The sequence below is a fragment of the Neoarius graeffei genome, chromosome 13, assembly GCF_027579695.1.
Source record: "Neoarius graeffei isolate fNeoGra1 chromosome 13, fNeoGra1.pri, whole genome shotgun sequence".
In the NCBI taxonomy this organism is placed as follows: domain Eukaryota; kingdom Metazoa; phylum Chordata; class Actinopteri; order Siluriformes; family Ariidae; genus Neoarius; species Neoarius graeffei.
The window spans coordinates 81,031,330-81,045,227 of NC_083581.1; the positions used below are offsets into that span (position 1 = coordinate 81,031,330).

Genomic DNA, 13,898 nt, shown 5'->3' on the forward strand with positions numbered 1-13,898 from the left:
TCCTGCAGATGTTAAAGGGCCGCAGTCTCCTCAGGAAGTATAGCCTGCTCTGTCCCTTCCTGTACAAGTGGTTGGTGTTGCAAGTCCAGTCCAGCTTGCTGTCCAGCCACAGCCTGAGGTACTTGTAGGAATCCACAGCCTCCACCTCGACTCCCTCGATCAGAACTGGTCATGATCTTGGTCTGGACCTCCCAAAGTCAATGACCTTGGTCTTCGAGGTGTTGAGCTGCAGATGGTTCCTGTTGCACCAAATGGCAAAGTCCCTCACCAGACTCCTATACTCCTCCTCTCTGTCGTCCCTGATACACCCAAAGATGGCTATGTCATCGGCGAACTTCTGAATGTGACACAGCTCCAAGTTGTAGCAGAAGTCCACGGTGTACAGGGTGAAGAGAAGAGGGGCCAGCACCGTGCCCTGGGGTGCTCCAGTGCTGCTAATCACAGTGTCAGATGTGATGTCCTTCAGCCTGACGTACTGCGGCCTGTCGGTGAGGTAGCTGGAGGTCCAGATGACCAGGCAGGGGTCCACGCACATCCTGTTCAGTTTGTCCTGAAGCAAAAGGGGCTAGATGGTGCTGAAGGCACTCGAGACGTCCAAGAAGAGGATCCTCACTGTGTCATTTCCCTTATCCAGATGTGAGTGGGCTCGGTGTAGCAGGTAGAGGATGGCGTCTTCCACAACAACACCTGCCCAGTACGCAAACTGCAGACAGTCCTGGGCATGTTGCACCTGGGGTCTGAGGAGGCTGAGGAAGAGCTGCTCCAACATTTTCATCAGATGTGAAGTGAGTGCCACTGGTCGGAAGTCATTCAGCTCGCTGGGCCGGTTCTTCTTGGGAACTGGAATGATGCATGATGTCTTCCAGAGGGTGGGCACTCTCCCCAGCTGCAGGCTGAGGTTGAAGATGCATTGGAGTGGTTCACCCAGTTCAGCAGCACAGGTCTTCAGTAGTCGGGGGCACACCTTGTCCGGGCCTGCTGCTTTCCTGGGGTGAAGCTTCCTCAGTTGACCTCTGACCTGGTCTGCAGTAATGCATGGAGGAGTCTGTGTTGAGCTGGGGGAGGAGGGGGAGGAGGGAGTGCTGCAATGACTGGGGGGAGGTGTGTTGAGGGAAGAAGGAGAGATGGCTGCAGTGAGGGGGAGGGTAGGGGGACGTGGGCTGGTTGAACTGTTGAAAAAGTCATTCAACTTGTTCACCCTCTCCACTGTCCCCTCAATGACTCTGGTCTTTGTGTTGTGGCCTGTGATGGTTTTCACACCTTCCCAGACCTCCAGCATGCTCTTCTCCTTCAGCTTCTGCTCCACCTTTCTTCTGTAGCTGTCCTTAGCTTCCCTCACACAGTGTTTCACCTCCTGCTGTGCTGCTTTCATTGCCTCCCTGTCCCTGTTCCTGAAGGTGGCCTTCTTCCTGTTGAGGTCAGCTTTGACTTCCTGTGTTACCCATGGCTTGTTATTAGGGTAACACAGTACAGTCTTAGTGGGGGAAACCACATCTGCACAGAAGTTGAGGTAATCTGTCAGACGGTGTGTCAGCCCCTCTATGTCCTCACAATGTGGGCTAAGCAGCACATCCCAGTCTGTGGTGTCATAGCAGTCTCTGAGGGCATCTTCCATTTCAGGGGACCACCTCCTGATGGAGCTAGTTGTTGCAGGCTGCCTTTGGACTAGGGGGGTGTACTTTGGCTGTAGATGAACCAGGTTGTGGTCAGACTTCCCTCATGGGGGGAGGGGTGTGAGACTGTATGCATCCCTCACATTAGCATACAGCAAGTCAATTGTCCTGTTGTTCCTTGTTGGACAGTCCACAGCCTGGTAAAAAGCAGCCAAAGTAGAGTCCAAAGTAGCGTGATTAAAGTCCCCAGAAATGATGATAAATGCCTCATGGTGCTGTGTCTGCAGCCTTGCTGTGACAGAGTAAATCCTCTCACATGCAGCGGCTGCATCGTCCCTCGGAGGGATGTAAATACAGATGGTGATCACATGACTGAACTCCTTTGGCAGATAATATGGCCGCAGGCTAATGGCTAGCAGTTCCATATCCGAGCAGCATAAGACTGTCTTTATGGAGATATGTCCCGGGTTACACCAGTGGTTGTTCACATAAATGATGAGTCCCCCATCTTTGCCTTTCCTGCATGCTTTAGTGTCTCTGTCGGCTCTCACAGTAGTGAATCCCCACAGGTCCATGTTAGCATCCAATACAAGGTGTGTTAGCCATGTTTCTGTAAAAATAAATAAGCTGCTCTCCTGGTAAATCCGCTGGTTGTTCAGTGTGGATAGCTCGTTGACCTTATTCGGCAGCGAGTTCACATTCCCAATAATAACAGAGGGAATGGATGGTTTGTAGCACCGCCACTTGTCTGCTAGCCCAGCCTTTAGCTTAGCCCCGGCTTTGCAACCCCTGGGTTTCCTCCTCAGCTCCGCTGGGATGGGGTGTCATATCCAGGCTTGTCCCATTGTTTTTAGGGCCAGCAGCTCCTCTCTCAAATAAGAGAGAAAACTGGCTCCTGGTTGCATGTTAAAGTTAAAAATATCCATGGGATATGAAGAAAAACACACTATGTCTTTGTAAGAAGAGCAGAAAGTAAAAAGGTGGAAAAAAGAGGTTAAAAGAGCTAAAAAGTACAGAGCTACTGGAGAGGCAGCCATCTCACATAGCGTCCCACACAAGAGGAACAATGCAGTTTTCATCCTGGTTGTGGAACATTGGACCAGCTCTTTACCCTTGCAAGGGTACTGGAGGGTGTATGGGAGTTTGCCCAACTGGTCTACATGTGTTTTGTGGACCTGGAGAAGGCTTATGACTGTGTCCCTCGGGGTGCCCTGTAAGGGGTGCTTCAGGAGTATGGGTGCTTCAGGAGTATGGGGTTCAGGGCCCACTGCCACAGGCCATCCAGACCCTGTATGACCAGAGCAGGAGTTTGGTTTGCATTGGTGGCAGTAAGTCAGACTTGTTCCCGGTGCATGTGTGACTCTGCCAGGGCTGCCCTTTGTCACCAGTTCTGTTCATAACTTTTATGGATAGAATGTATAGGTGCAGCCAAGGGGTGGAGGGTGTCCGGTTTGGTGGCATCAGGATCACATCTCTGCTTTTTGTGGATGATGTGGTCCTGTTGGCTTCATCAATCTGTAATCTACAGCATGTGCTGGGACAGTTTGCAGCCAAGTGTGAAGCAGCCTGGATGAGGTCCATGGCCATGGTGCTCAGCCGGAAATGGCTGGAGTGCCTACTTCGGATCAGGGGGGAGTGGCTACCTCAAGTGGAGGAGTTTAAGTATCTTTGGGTCTTGTTCACGAGTGAGGGTAGGGGGAGTTGGACAGACGGATCAGGGCAGCATCAGCAGTGATGTGGATGCTAAACCAGTCTGTTGTGATGAAGAGAGAGCTGAGCCAAAAGGCAAAGCTCTCAATTTACTGGTCCATCTATGTTCCCACCCTCACCTATGGTCACGAGCTGTGGGTAGTGACCAAAAGAATGAGATCGCAGATACAAGTGGTAGAAATGATTTTTCTTTGCAGGGTGGCTGTGCTCTCCCTTAGAGACAGGGTGAGAAGCTTGATCATACAGGAGAGACTCAGAGTAGAACCTCTGCTCCTCCACATCAAAAGGAATCAGTTGAGGTGGTTCGGGCACCTTGTTAGGATGCCCCCTGGATGCCTCCCAGGAGAGGTTCTCTGGGCATGCCCCACCAGGAGGAGACCCTGCGGTAGACCCAGGGAAGTCTGGGCTGCTCTGCTTAAGCCTAGGTCAAAACCGGCCATACATGCTCCTACGGCTGGTCTACGTGCAAAAAACACAAGAAACACACGGAGGGTGTGCGTGTGACGTGCTGATTTTTGAGCCATAGACTGGCCACAGACCGGCCGCAGAGGTTCTTTGTCATGTCAAACAAACTCTACGGGCACTTACGTTTTTTTCAGGTTGCAAGACAAACTTACGGCCAACGTGCGTCTTTCTCCATGAACAAAAAAAAAACGCAGTGATTTGGGAAATGGCAAAAATCGCACGGCCAAAAAAATCATACGTCCAGTTGTGACCTAGGCTTTAGGCTGCTACCCCTGCTACCCAGACCCAGATAAGCAGCAGAAAATGGATGGATGGACAGTAAATAGCCCTATTCCACAACTGTAGTGATCCATATTGTGTCAAGGACTGAACAACTAAGTAAAGAGAAATTACATCCATCATTACTTTAAGACAGAAAGCATTGAATAGGTGTGTCCAAAGTTTTCACTGGTACTTTAGGTTGATAAATGAGGTACAATGTGTGTAAAGTGATACCTTTGTAACTTTTCTAGGAAAAGGCCCAGGATCTTCCTCCTCCAGTTCAATCGTAGACAGCACCCATCTCCTCTTGGATCGAATGAGCACACGCTCCTTAGAAAGAAAGTCACTTCATAATGGGTTTTGTAACAATCGAAGTAACATTAATAATAATAATAATAATAATAATAAGAAGAAGAAGAAGAAGAAGAGGAATTTCATGTGATCAGTTTCATTTGAGTTGAAGCACATTGTGAGATTAAGATATTAATAAATACATACACTTTTTTTGTTATTGGTCTCCTCTTGGCTTGTCAGTTCATGTGAACTCTCAGCCCATAGCTGAAAACACACAACACAATGAAGAGAAAAATTAGCTAAGTTATCTTTTATGAAACTAAACCTGTTAATGCAATAAAGGTTTAAAATAAATGTAAAACAGATAAAAGTATATTTTCTAAAAGGAAATAGCACAGAATGATCATATGTAAAATCAGTACCATTCATTTTTTCCACAGTTTTACAGAACACACAAGAATTTAAGTAGTCTATATTTACAAACTTCTTGTAGTTTTGCCCCCAGCTTCTTGTCTTAATGTACTCTCTTCAAAAATTACACTTCAAAAATAAATATAATAGTTTAGTTCAAAAACAATCCCCAAGGTGAAAGTGTTTATGTGACAAAACCCATCTTGAAAAGGTAAACACTCATATATTTGAGGTCAGAAGTTTACATACAGTGACATGAATGCCATCTTGGATATGAATGGCATGGCAATATTTGAGCTTTCAGTAATTTCTTTAAACTGTTTTTTTCTGTGGCAGAATGTACAACATACATCTTTAATAAAAAAAAAAGCCACTAGAATTTGGTGCAGAAGTTTTAATTTATTTCCGGTTTTCTGAAATCAACACAGGGTCAAAAATATACATACAGCACACCTAGTATTTGGGTAAAATGTCTCTTCGCAAGATTCACCTTGACCAAACATTTTTGGTTACCATGAACAAGCTTCTGGCAAAATTCTGGTTGGATATTTCATGACTCTTCATGGTAGAATTGGTAGAGTGCGATTATTGTTATTATTTTTTTTTCTTGGCATGGACTCGACTTATAAACACAGTCCATATATTTTCAATAAGGTTGAAGTCAGGACTTGTTTTAAACTTAATGTTAGCCTGCTTTGGTCACGTGGGACCGACGAGCGTGATGGCCAGAGAACTCTGAGCTCTTCACAAATCCCCAAATTCTGTTAATTTTTTGGGCTCTTTGTTTTCCAATTTAACATTTATCGACGGCATAGGTGTAACAGTCTACAATATGTCGAAGAGTCAGACTCAGTTTTCGTCTCCGAGTGCTTCTCCCAGGAGGAAACGTTTGAAGCCTGCCATGGATGGTAGCAGTAATGACGCCATCTTGCTAGCACTTGAGCAACAACAAGGTAAACTTGAGGCTATGGTGGAGAGGGTGCTTCATGCCGCACTTGGTAGTGTGAAAGACTCGGTCAATGCATTACAAAAGGACTTGGTAGAACGTATGACAGCGATGAAAGGCCTGGGTGAGAAAGTGGACTGCATTCAGTCAGAAACTCAGGGGCTGAAACGAGATTTTATTGCCATCAAAACAGATGTGGAAAAGCTTCAAGACAAGCTGGCAGAGTTGGATGATCATGTTAGACGGAACAACGTGAGGCTAGTGAATTTAGGAGCGAACAGAGAGGGAGGAGATGCCATCAGATTCCTGCAGGAAATGCTGCCTAAATGGATCCCCTCTCTTGGAACAAAAGTTGTACAGATTGAAAGAGCACATCGAATCTACTCCAACACGCCCAAGAAACCCAATCGTCCTCAGACTCTCATATTCAAAGTTCTAAACTACCAGGACCGTCAGGCCATTCTGCAGGGCGCTAGGCAGGCTAAGAACAGCGGCGCTCCCATCAGAGATGAGGGCAGGGAGCTACTGTTCTTCGCCGACTACAGTAAGTCCACTAGCGACAAGAGGGCAGCGTTTAAAGCTGTGTGGAAAGAGCTGTGGGCGAAAGGACTATCTACTTTCCTGATTTACCCCGCTACCCTATGATTTTCCTACCGAGGTCAGGAGCTGTCGTTTGAGACAGTACAAGAGGCGGAGAAGTTCAGCAATGGGCTGCCCGACCGAGCGAACATCACCAACTCTCCAAGAAGGAAGCTAACATTCCCTGCATTGAATGGAGACAGTATGAATGCTAACATGGAGGATATGAATGCTTACATGGAGGAAGACGCACCGGCTGATATTGACTGATTTGATAACTTGGACTTTTTGTGACATACTGCTACCGAAAATTGCTAAAGTTGGACATGTCTACAATGATTCGTAAGCATATCTGCATGCATGATATATACACCCTTTTATGTGGGAGCTTTTCAGTTCAGTTTACGAGCGATGGTTGATCAAGTTCACGGTAAGCTAGCTCTGACTTGTTAAACGAAAATCCACATTGAGTTTTTTTTTCTTTTCTCGTTTGCTTCTTATTCCTTTGCACTTTATTCAGTTTGGACATTTTGTTTTAGTAATGAATATTATTTAGTAAGGGGGCCCATCTTACGAATGCTTTTGTTTATGGGGAAAGTGAGCTGGGGATTTTGACTGCGTTATGTGGTTTACACGGGTCTGTGCTAGACAACGGTGGGTGGGATGGGGGGTGTCAGGGTACGGGGGGGAGATAACCTTAGATACAGGGTCAATGACTCAAAATATTACATACTTGTAAGGGACACAAGATTAATATCGGACGACAATGGTTAAGTTATCATTATTATGTTGGAACGTTAAAGGTCTCAATACCAAAACAAAGCATGTGAAATGTTTAGACTTCCTGCGAAGGCATAATGTAGACATTGCGTGCATTACGGAGTCTCACCTGAAGATAGAAGATGTTTCGCGCATGCAAGATAAGACATACAAAATCGCTGTTTCCTCGAGTGCTGTATCTAAAACGAAGGGTTCAATGATTATAGTTAGACGAAATTTAGACGTAGTTATTGAGAAAACTATGACTTGTCAGAGTGACTTGGGCCTGGGTCATTTATCCTTAATCTGTACTTCAGTCCAAGGGAAGAAAATCACTTTTGTGTCTGTATATGCGCCTTCCGTGTATGATGCCTCATTTTTCCCCTGGCTCTCAGCCACTCTATTACCATTCTCAGAGTATGAGCTGATTGTTGCAGGTGATATGAATGCAGTGCTTGATGTTAAAATAGATAGGTCTTCTCATGTAGTGTCTGCCACACAACATCAGGCATCTAGTGACCTTAATGCATTTTTGACTAACCTCAATCTTTTTGACGCATGGCGTTCACACCACCCAGATGTCAGAGATTACACCTTTTTCTCCTCTAGCCACAAATTTTTTTCCAGAATTGACCATGTTTTCCTATCACATTCTCTTAACACAGCTGTACATTCATGTTCCATTTTACCAATGACAATATCTGATCATAACCCTGTTCAAGTCACAATTGATGTGGGGATCAAAGTTACAAAATCACCAAGGTGGAGATTTAACACTAGTCTTTTACAAAACGAAACATTTCTCACTGAATTTAAAACAGGACTACTTGACTTTTTAGCCATTAACAGAGACTCTGTTTCTGATCCTATATTTGTTTGGATGGCTACAAAAGGATTTATAAGGAGTTTCTGTATCTCCTTCTCATCTCACTTAAATAAAGTCAGAACCCAGAGAGTAAAAATGTTGGAGCAACAATGTGATATACTTGAAGGTCAACTTAAAAAAAACCTATAGTCGGTCAGTAGAACACAGATTAACAGCAGCTAAACATGAACTGAATGATTTATTACAAAGAAAAGCAGAATTCCTCATTCATAGGCTTAGACAGAAATACTATTTTCATGGAAGCAGGCCTAGCAAACTTCTTGCATTGAAATTAAAACAATGTGAGAAATATACATCCATAAATTCTATTAGATCTCCTGAAAGGGAACTAGTTTTTGAGCTGAAATAAATAAATTATTTAAGTCGTTTTATCAGGACTTGTATTCTTCTACTGGAACGTTTGAATTGGACAGATGCCATAAGTTTTTGGATGCCATAAATAGCCCTTGTTTGGAACATTCAGACTCTGAAGAATTGGGTAAACCTATTTCTCTAGAAGAGCTCCTTAAAGCTGTGAAAAGTCTGACCAGGGGAAAAACACTTGGGCTGGACGGTATACCTCCAGAGTTGTTACTACAGTTTTGGGACAGCCTAGACCCAGTATTGTTGGAGGCCATACATGCAGCGGTGGACCAGGGTTATTTTCATGACCATATGAATTCCGCACTCATATCTCTGCTACCAAAGAAAGGCAAAGATCATACTGAATGTGGCAATTATAGGCCTATTTCTTTAATAAACCCTGATCTCAAGTTATACTCCAAAATATTAGCCTCAAGTTGGATAATTATATGGGAAAGCTCATACATTTTGATCAGACAGGGTTTATGAAGGGACGATTAGCTGCAGATAATATACGTCGTTTGCTCCATATTATTGATCATTCTCATGAGGCGCATTCCCCATGTGCAGCTCTGTCACTAGACACAGCTAAGGCGTTTGACACAATCAGTTGGGATTATTTGTGGGTAGTTATGGATAAATTTGGGTTGGGATCCAAGTTTATTGATATGGTTAAAGTTCTATACAGAAACCCAGCGATGGTATGCACAAATGGCCTACACTCTGATCCATTTTCAGTTTCTAGAGGTACACGTCAAGGCTCACCTCTTTCTCCTGCCTTATTTCTTCAATCCATTGAACCGTTAGCACAGTATTTCAGACAATATCAGATTATTACACCTGTCCAAATCAAGGGGTCAAGGCATGTGATATCCTTGTTTGCTGATGATATTATCTTATATATGTCAGATTTGCAGAAATCACTCAATGGTTTACTCCCCGTATTTGATGAATTTGAGGCTATATCTGGTTATAAAATCAACTGGGACAAGTCTGCTTTAATGCCACTCAGTAACATGGCCAAGAACGTTGCAATACCCTCAGTGATTCCTGTAAAATCAGAGCTAACTTATTTAGGTATAAATGTTAAGACATGGGGCGGCACGGTGGTGTAGTGGTTAGCGCTGTCGCCTCACAGCAAGAAGGTCCTGGGTTCGAGCCCCGGGGCCGGCGAGGGCCTTTCTGTGTGGAGTTTGCATGTTCTCCCCGTGTCAGCGTGGGTTTCCTCCGGGTGCTCCGGTTTCCCCCACAGTCCAAAGACATGCAGGTTAGGTTAACTGGTGACTCTAAATTGACCGTAGGTGTGAATGTGAGTGTGAGTGTGAATGGTTGTCTGTGTCTATGTGTCAGCCCTGTGATGACCTGGCGACTTGTCCAGGGTGTACCCCGCCTTTCGCCCATAGTCAGCTGGGATAGGCTCCAGCTTGCCTGCGACCCTGTAGAAGGATAAAGCGGCTAGAGATAATGAGATGAGATGAGATGTTAAGACATCACTCCCTGAACTGATAAAGTGTAACTATGAAAAAATACTCAAAGATGTACAGCGGGATCTGGCCACTTGGAGCAAAATGTCAGGTTCCTTACAAACTAGAGTCTCTGTAATAAAAATGAATGTCCTGCCTCGAATAAATTTTATTAGCATGATGCTTCCACTGCCACCTCCAACTGACTATTGGAAAAGAGTAGATGTGCTTTTACGCAGGTTTATATGGGATGGGAAACACCCCAGAATACGTTTCTCCACTTTACAATGTTACAAGTCTGATGGGGGACTCTCACTGCCAAATTTCAAATTATACCATCAAGCTTTCTAGTTGCGTCCGGTGAAAATTTGGTTAGATTCATCATCACTAACCTCTTGGAGGGAGATTGAAGAAGGCCTAGTGCATCCTATAAGACTCCAAGATGTGTTATTCTCCACTTTGTCTAAAACTAAACATATTGACTTTGGTCCTATAATACAGTATACAATTAGAAATTTCAGAAGAATAGAAAAACAGGTTAGATATGACAAGAAAGCAAACACACACACTCCTCTCTGGAATAATCATGGTCTGACTTCTGGAAAGACGCCTTTTCAATCTCAGTCATGGGTTTCTTGTGGTATTCATACACTGGGTGATATATATAACAGGGATGGACTGATGAGTTTTCAAAAACTTTGTCAACTTTTTGATATTCCTAAATCTTCATTTTTCCTCTATCTTCAGTTGCGGTCAGCATTACGTGCCTATGGGGTACCATGGGATTCAAATGTGCAAATTCACCCGGTTATTTATAAATTACTGATCTCTCCCTGCAGAGGATTTGTCACCTTTTCATATAGATGGCTCTTAGAATCGTCCTACTTTACCATTTCAATAGAAGCTAAGTGGGAAAGCGATTTAGAGACAGACTCTATAGACTGGAAAGGGGTATGGGATAATATTTTCAGTGCATCAAAGAACCCTAATCACCAGCTGATTCATTTCAAGTTTTGTCACAGGGCATACTGGACACCCATTGATAGGTTCCATGCGAAGCACACGAAGAGTCTATGCTGTAGTCTATGTAATAAAGATATTCCAGGTACATATAAACATATGGTTTGGGATTGTGAGGAAGTTCAGTTCTTTTGGAAAGAGGTAACTTTTATTTTGTCTGAATTATTAGAATTAGATATTCCTTTACTACCAAGCTTGTTGTTACTGAATGATGACTCACAGTTTGAATGTACAGAGAGACAACGAAAAGTGTGGCTTGCAGGCCTAACAGCAGTGAAAAAACTCATTGTTCAGAGGTGGCTTCCCCCACACAAACTTCCTATTAAAAAGTGGCTGTTGTATTTTCAAGATGTTATAATGATGGAATTATCCACGGCAAGAATCTATGGGGCAAGAGTCTCAACAATACAAATGTGGGAAAAAACGGCAGAGGGGGTTACAGACTTATTGGCGAATCATGCACAATGAGATATCTCACATGCTTTGTCTTTTTTTTCCTTCTTCCATTTTGATATTTGATGCCATTATAGCATAAGGTAAATATCATGCTTTGACTATTGTTAGTTAACTCTTTCTTTTATTTCATTTATGACTTATCGGGTCATGTGATGTGTATCTAAGGTTGTGGGGGGTTGTGGGTGGGTGTTGATCACTGACTTTGTAATGTTACTGTCTCCCATCTTGGGATCTTGTTCTTAAATAAAAAACAGTGAATCTTAAAAAAAAATGTTAGCCTGCTTTATCCTCCACAACTAGCTCTGATGCATGTTTGGGTTCATCATCCTGTTGTAACTCCCAAGTCCCAATCATGTTCAAGTTTCTGATGGTTTATGCTGAAGAATTCTGAGGTAGTCCTCCTTCTTCATTATTCCATCCACTTTGTGCAATGAACCAGTTCCACTGGCAGCAAAACAGCCCCAGAGCATGATGATCCTACCACCACCACCAGCTGGTACAGTGTCCCTCTGTACATGGTGGTCATTGTGGCCAAACAACTCAATCTTTGTCTCATCTGACCATAAAGCTATCCTCCAGAAGGCTTTTTCTTTGTCCGTGTGGTCAGTTGCAAACTTTAGTTAAGCTTGAAGGTGTCAATTTTGGAGCAGGAGGTTATTTCCTGGATAGCAGCCTCTTAGTCCATCGTGATCTGAACTGTAGACAGTGATCCATCAGTTTTCAGTTCATGGCAGGGCTGTGCCATGGTGGTTCCCAGGTTGTTCCTGACCATCCAAACCAATTTCCTTTCAGCTGAGGGTGACAGTTTGGGTTTTCTTGAAGCAAAGTGGCTTGGCAAAGTGACTACACCTCACAATAACTTGGTTACAATTGTTTGAACTGATCTTGGAATTTGCAGTTGTTTAGAAATGGCTCCAAGAGACATTCCACTGTGATCATCTTTCTCAGATCTGCAGAGCTCCTTGGACTTTTCCATTTTACTGTGTGTTGGTCAATCCAATGAGTGCTCTAAACAAACCCTTTTTATGAAGGCACAGAGAAGCTACCAGCTGTAGTCAATCATGATCCCTAACAGGAAGTTAAGAGACCTTGGCAACATAAGAGACATTTTGGAAGTTTCAGCACCTCTGAATTAATAATCTAAGTGAGCATATGTATATGAGGGTAAGTCAAAAAGGTCTAAGACAGATGTTATAATTTCAAAAGGTGTGAAAGACATCCCCCAGAATTCTACAAAGGAGGAATTCTCCAATGGAAACACTGCTTGCAGAAGTGTTTACACTTAAATGGAGGATATGTAGAGAAATAGCTTTATTTTCATAAATAAATATTTTTTTCAATTTGTCTTAGAACTTTTTGACTTACCTTTGTATTTTTGACCCTGTGTTGATTTCAGAAAACCCAAAGAGAATTAAAACTTGTGCACCAAATTCTAGTGTTTTTTTTTTAATTAAAGATATATGCTGTACAATCATTCTGCCACAAAAAAGAACAGTTCAAAGAAATTACCCTAGTGCAAATCCTACACAGGATCCTGTAGGATCCTGTACAAGATCCTGTAGGATATTGTAGGATCCTTCACAAAATCCTGTAGGATCTTACCAGGATCCTATAGGATCCTGTACAAGATCCTGGTTAGGATCCTAAAGGATCTTGTCCAAGATCCTACAGGATCCTGTACAAGATCCTATAGGATCCTACAGGATCTTGGACAAGATCCTTTAGGATTATATTTCAGATCCTGTACAAGATCCTGGTTAGGATCCTGGTAAGATCCTGCTAGGATCCTGGTAGGATCCTGGCCAGGATTTGCACCAGGGTTACTGAAAGCCCAAATATTGCCATGACATTCATATCCAAGATGGCATTAATGCCACTGTAAGTAAACTTCTGACCACAACTGTAAATGTGAAAAGCTGAAATCTCTCACTTTGTGGTGAGCGTTGAGGTAATGTGGACTTTGTAGGCAGTTTGTCCATCTAGTGTGAGAGTTGCAGGAGGTGAAGTGATGGGAGGCTGGTGGCTAAAGGACCAGGGATAGCAGGTTTGAGACATGACATGTGGAATGTAGGTGTGAGTCTACTGTGTCTAGGCAAGTTAAGCTTGGCTGTAACATCATTGATGCATTGGGTGATTATAAAAGGGGCCTTAGCACCCACTTAGCATTGAGTTTCTTGCAGGATGACAGATCTTTGATGTCTTTAGTGGACAGCCACACTGGATTTCATAGGGGTGTCTCTCCTTATGGTGGTCAGTGAAGTGCTAATATCTCTGCACCATTTGTTTTAGGCACTGGTGGACGCTCTCCCACACCTGCTCACTGCATCTATACCAGTCATTGACTGTGTGTACATTGGTGGGAGTATCATCCCATGGGAAGAGAGGAGGTTGGTAGCCTAGTATCCATTGGAATGCCATGAGCTGGGTAGCCGAGTGTCTGAGAGAGTTCTGCTCGATTTCAGCCCAAGACAGAAACTGGGCCCAGTCCTTCTGGTTCTCCGTGCAGTACACTCAGAAGAAGCACCCTATTTTCTGGTGAGCTCTTTCCACTTGGCTATTTGACTGAGGGTGGTAGCCTGAAGTTAAGCTTATGGACATCCCTAATTTATCCATAAACTTGGCCCAGAGTTGTGATGTGAACTGGGGCCGTCTATCACTGATTATGTCCTCAGGGATTACCAAACTATCAGAAC

At 43.7% G+C, this 13,898-nt stretch overlaps 1 protein-coding gene across 3 annotated transcripts in view; it reads right to left on the reverse strand.

Annotated features, from left to right (window-relative positions):
* The window catches only part of LOC132897196 (cadherin-like protein 26), a 229,213-nt gene that overhangs the window by 164,761 nt on the left and 50,554 nt on the right, over window positions 1-13,898 (reverse strand). For all 3 annotated transcript variants that reach the window (XR_009656266.1, XM_060938630.1, XM_060938631.1), the window contains exons 2-3: window positions 4,548-4,607; window positions 4,284-4,379 (exon numbers count right to left, since the gene is read on the reverse strand). Coding sequence is in view for 2 of the 3 variants with exons in the window: in XM_060938630.1 (XP_060794613.1) it covers window positions 4,284-4,379; window positions 4,548-4,607 (156 nt within the window). In the remaining variant the exon portion in view is untranslated. The remainder of the gene's footprint in view (window positions 1-4,283; window positions 4,380-4,547; window positions 4,608-13,898) is intronic.